Raw genomic sequence first — 1,814 nt, 5'->3', positions numbered from 1 at the left:
CCCCCCCCCCAGTGAGCCGTCACCCCCGACTATCCGAACCTGGACTCGCTCTAATGAGTGCAGAATGATTTCCTGTGACACGGCTCCGAGCTCTGCTGCATCTCTCCTATTAGACTTTTTTTTTATTGTTTTCATTCTTCAAAAGATGTCAATACCATCAGTGTCTGATTCTCTCTTTCTTTCTTCTTTTTGCAGCTTTCAAGAAAGAGGACGGCGGCTTTGATGAGGTAGGAGGAAATACTAGCGAATTTTAGTGGATGCTGGTGGCATCCCTGGTCCAGGTCCAGGGCTGCTTGCACAGTGTTGGACGCTGGATTTTTCCCTCAAATCATTCACCAAGGTCCTGCTGGCCAGATGTTGCCAGGACTGCGTTGCAGTTTCTTATTTTTATTTCTTTGCATGCTGCTGTAGCTCAGTGCATATTGTGTGTAACACACTCATGTGTGGAGCATCGTGGTTTTCCGTCTCATCTCAGAGGCGTCCCTCAGGGTCAGTCCCCATCACAGGGCTTCTCTGGCCGAAATGGGACTCCATGCATAGGCACCGCCCTCGTTCTCTGAACGAGTACACCCAGGGCTACCCCTCACACACAGTGCTCACGAGGGCTGGAACGAGTCCACATCAGTCGTCTCAGAAATAATTGCAATTAACAACATAGTTGTCTCTTTCAACCAAATTCCAAAATATGTCTTTATGTAATACTTTTTTAAACAAATTTCAAGTTTTGAGTGCATCCCAGAATACCTCTCTTGGTTATGTCACTTTTGGTTAAATATCACTTGTCATGTGACTCAGACCGAAGCATAACTGTTCTGATTGAATTGAGGGAGTCGTGCTAGGTGGCCATTTTGATTTGAAGCAGCAGTGAGTTCATCTACAGCGGTGCAGCCTTCCCAGTGTGTTGTCTGCGTGATGACTAAGTGACAGGACATCAGGAGGCTGTGTGTTGATGTGGCAGACGTGTTGCTGCTGGGGTTGGGTGGTGGTAGGGCTGCACCACTTTCCTCATCGCAATATCAACTAGCGCAATAAACACACTGCAAAAGGTTGCAACTTATTGCAAACAATACTTTGTATGAGTAGAAAACTACACGTTACAATGTATCTCTTTCTTTTTTAGTGCCGCCTTTTATATGCAATTTAATGTTCAGTTTGTTCAATTAAAGGATTTCCTTTCATTTGTTTCACATTGAACAAGCAATTTGTTGTATTTTAGCAGAATATCGAACGGATTAATATCTGGTGTTTATCCCAAGCAATATCATTATTGCAATATCAACCACTTTATTGCATATTCACCTCATATCGTGCAGCCCTAGTTGGTAGATTCCTTTATTCTATGTGATAGATCCAGAACTGTTATCAAGAGAAATTTAAGAGCAACAGACAAGTACCAGAATCATAATCGGGCTGGATTGCCAATATTATTGTGTAAGCCGTTTTCTTTGTGTCAGTACATCTCTGAACACCTGAAACACCACAACAGCCGCACAAACAGCATCCTCCTGCACGATCATCCAGTCCAATCAACACCTCTCTACAACAGTTTCCACAAAAACAAAATGTCCTGAATGTGGAATGGGGTGCAGGATTCTTGTATGAGACTTTAGTTTCAGCAGGGTGTACCTAAACACCTGGCCACTGGTGTAGATTAATAGCAATGACAAATAAATCCAGGAAGGCTTTCGGCATTATGTACTTAACCTCCAGAGATCTAAGGTCAGTTTTACAGTTCATTGTCCGTCTGGTTTAATTTTCTAAAAAAAGCTTGTAAAACATCAACCCTGTTGTCTACAGTCAAGATATGAACATCA

At 43.1% G+C, this 1,814-nt stretch overlaps 1 protein-coding gene across 1 annotated transcript in view; it reads left to right on the top strand.

Annotated features, from left to right (window-relative positions):
* The window catches only part of cdk14 (cyclin dependent kinase 14), a 205,066-nt gene that overhangs the window by 15,346 nt on the left and 187,906 nt on the right, over positions 1-1,814 (top strand). Inside the window, 1 exon segment of the mRNA XM_032517690.1 lies at positions 196-227. Within this exon segment, the coding sequence (XP_032373581.1) occupies positions 196-227 (32 nt within the window).

The sequence above is a fragment of the Etheostoma spectabile genome, chromosome 6, assembly GCF_008692095.1.
Source record: "Etheostoma spectabile isolate EspeVRDwgs_2016 chromosome 6, UIUC_Espe_1.0, whole genome shotgun sequence".
NCBI classification, from domain to species: domain Eukaryota; kingdom Metazoa; phylum Chordata; class Actinopteri; order Perciformes; family Percidae; genus Etheostoma; species Etheostoma spectabile.
This window is presented reverse-complemented; position numbering and strand designations above follow the sequence as displayed.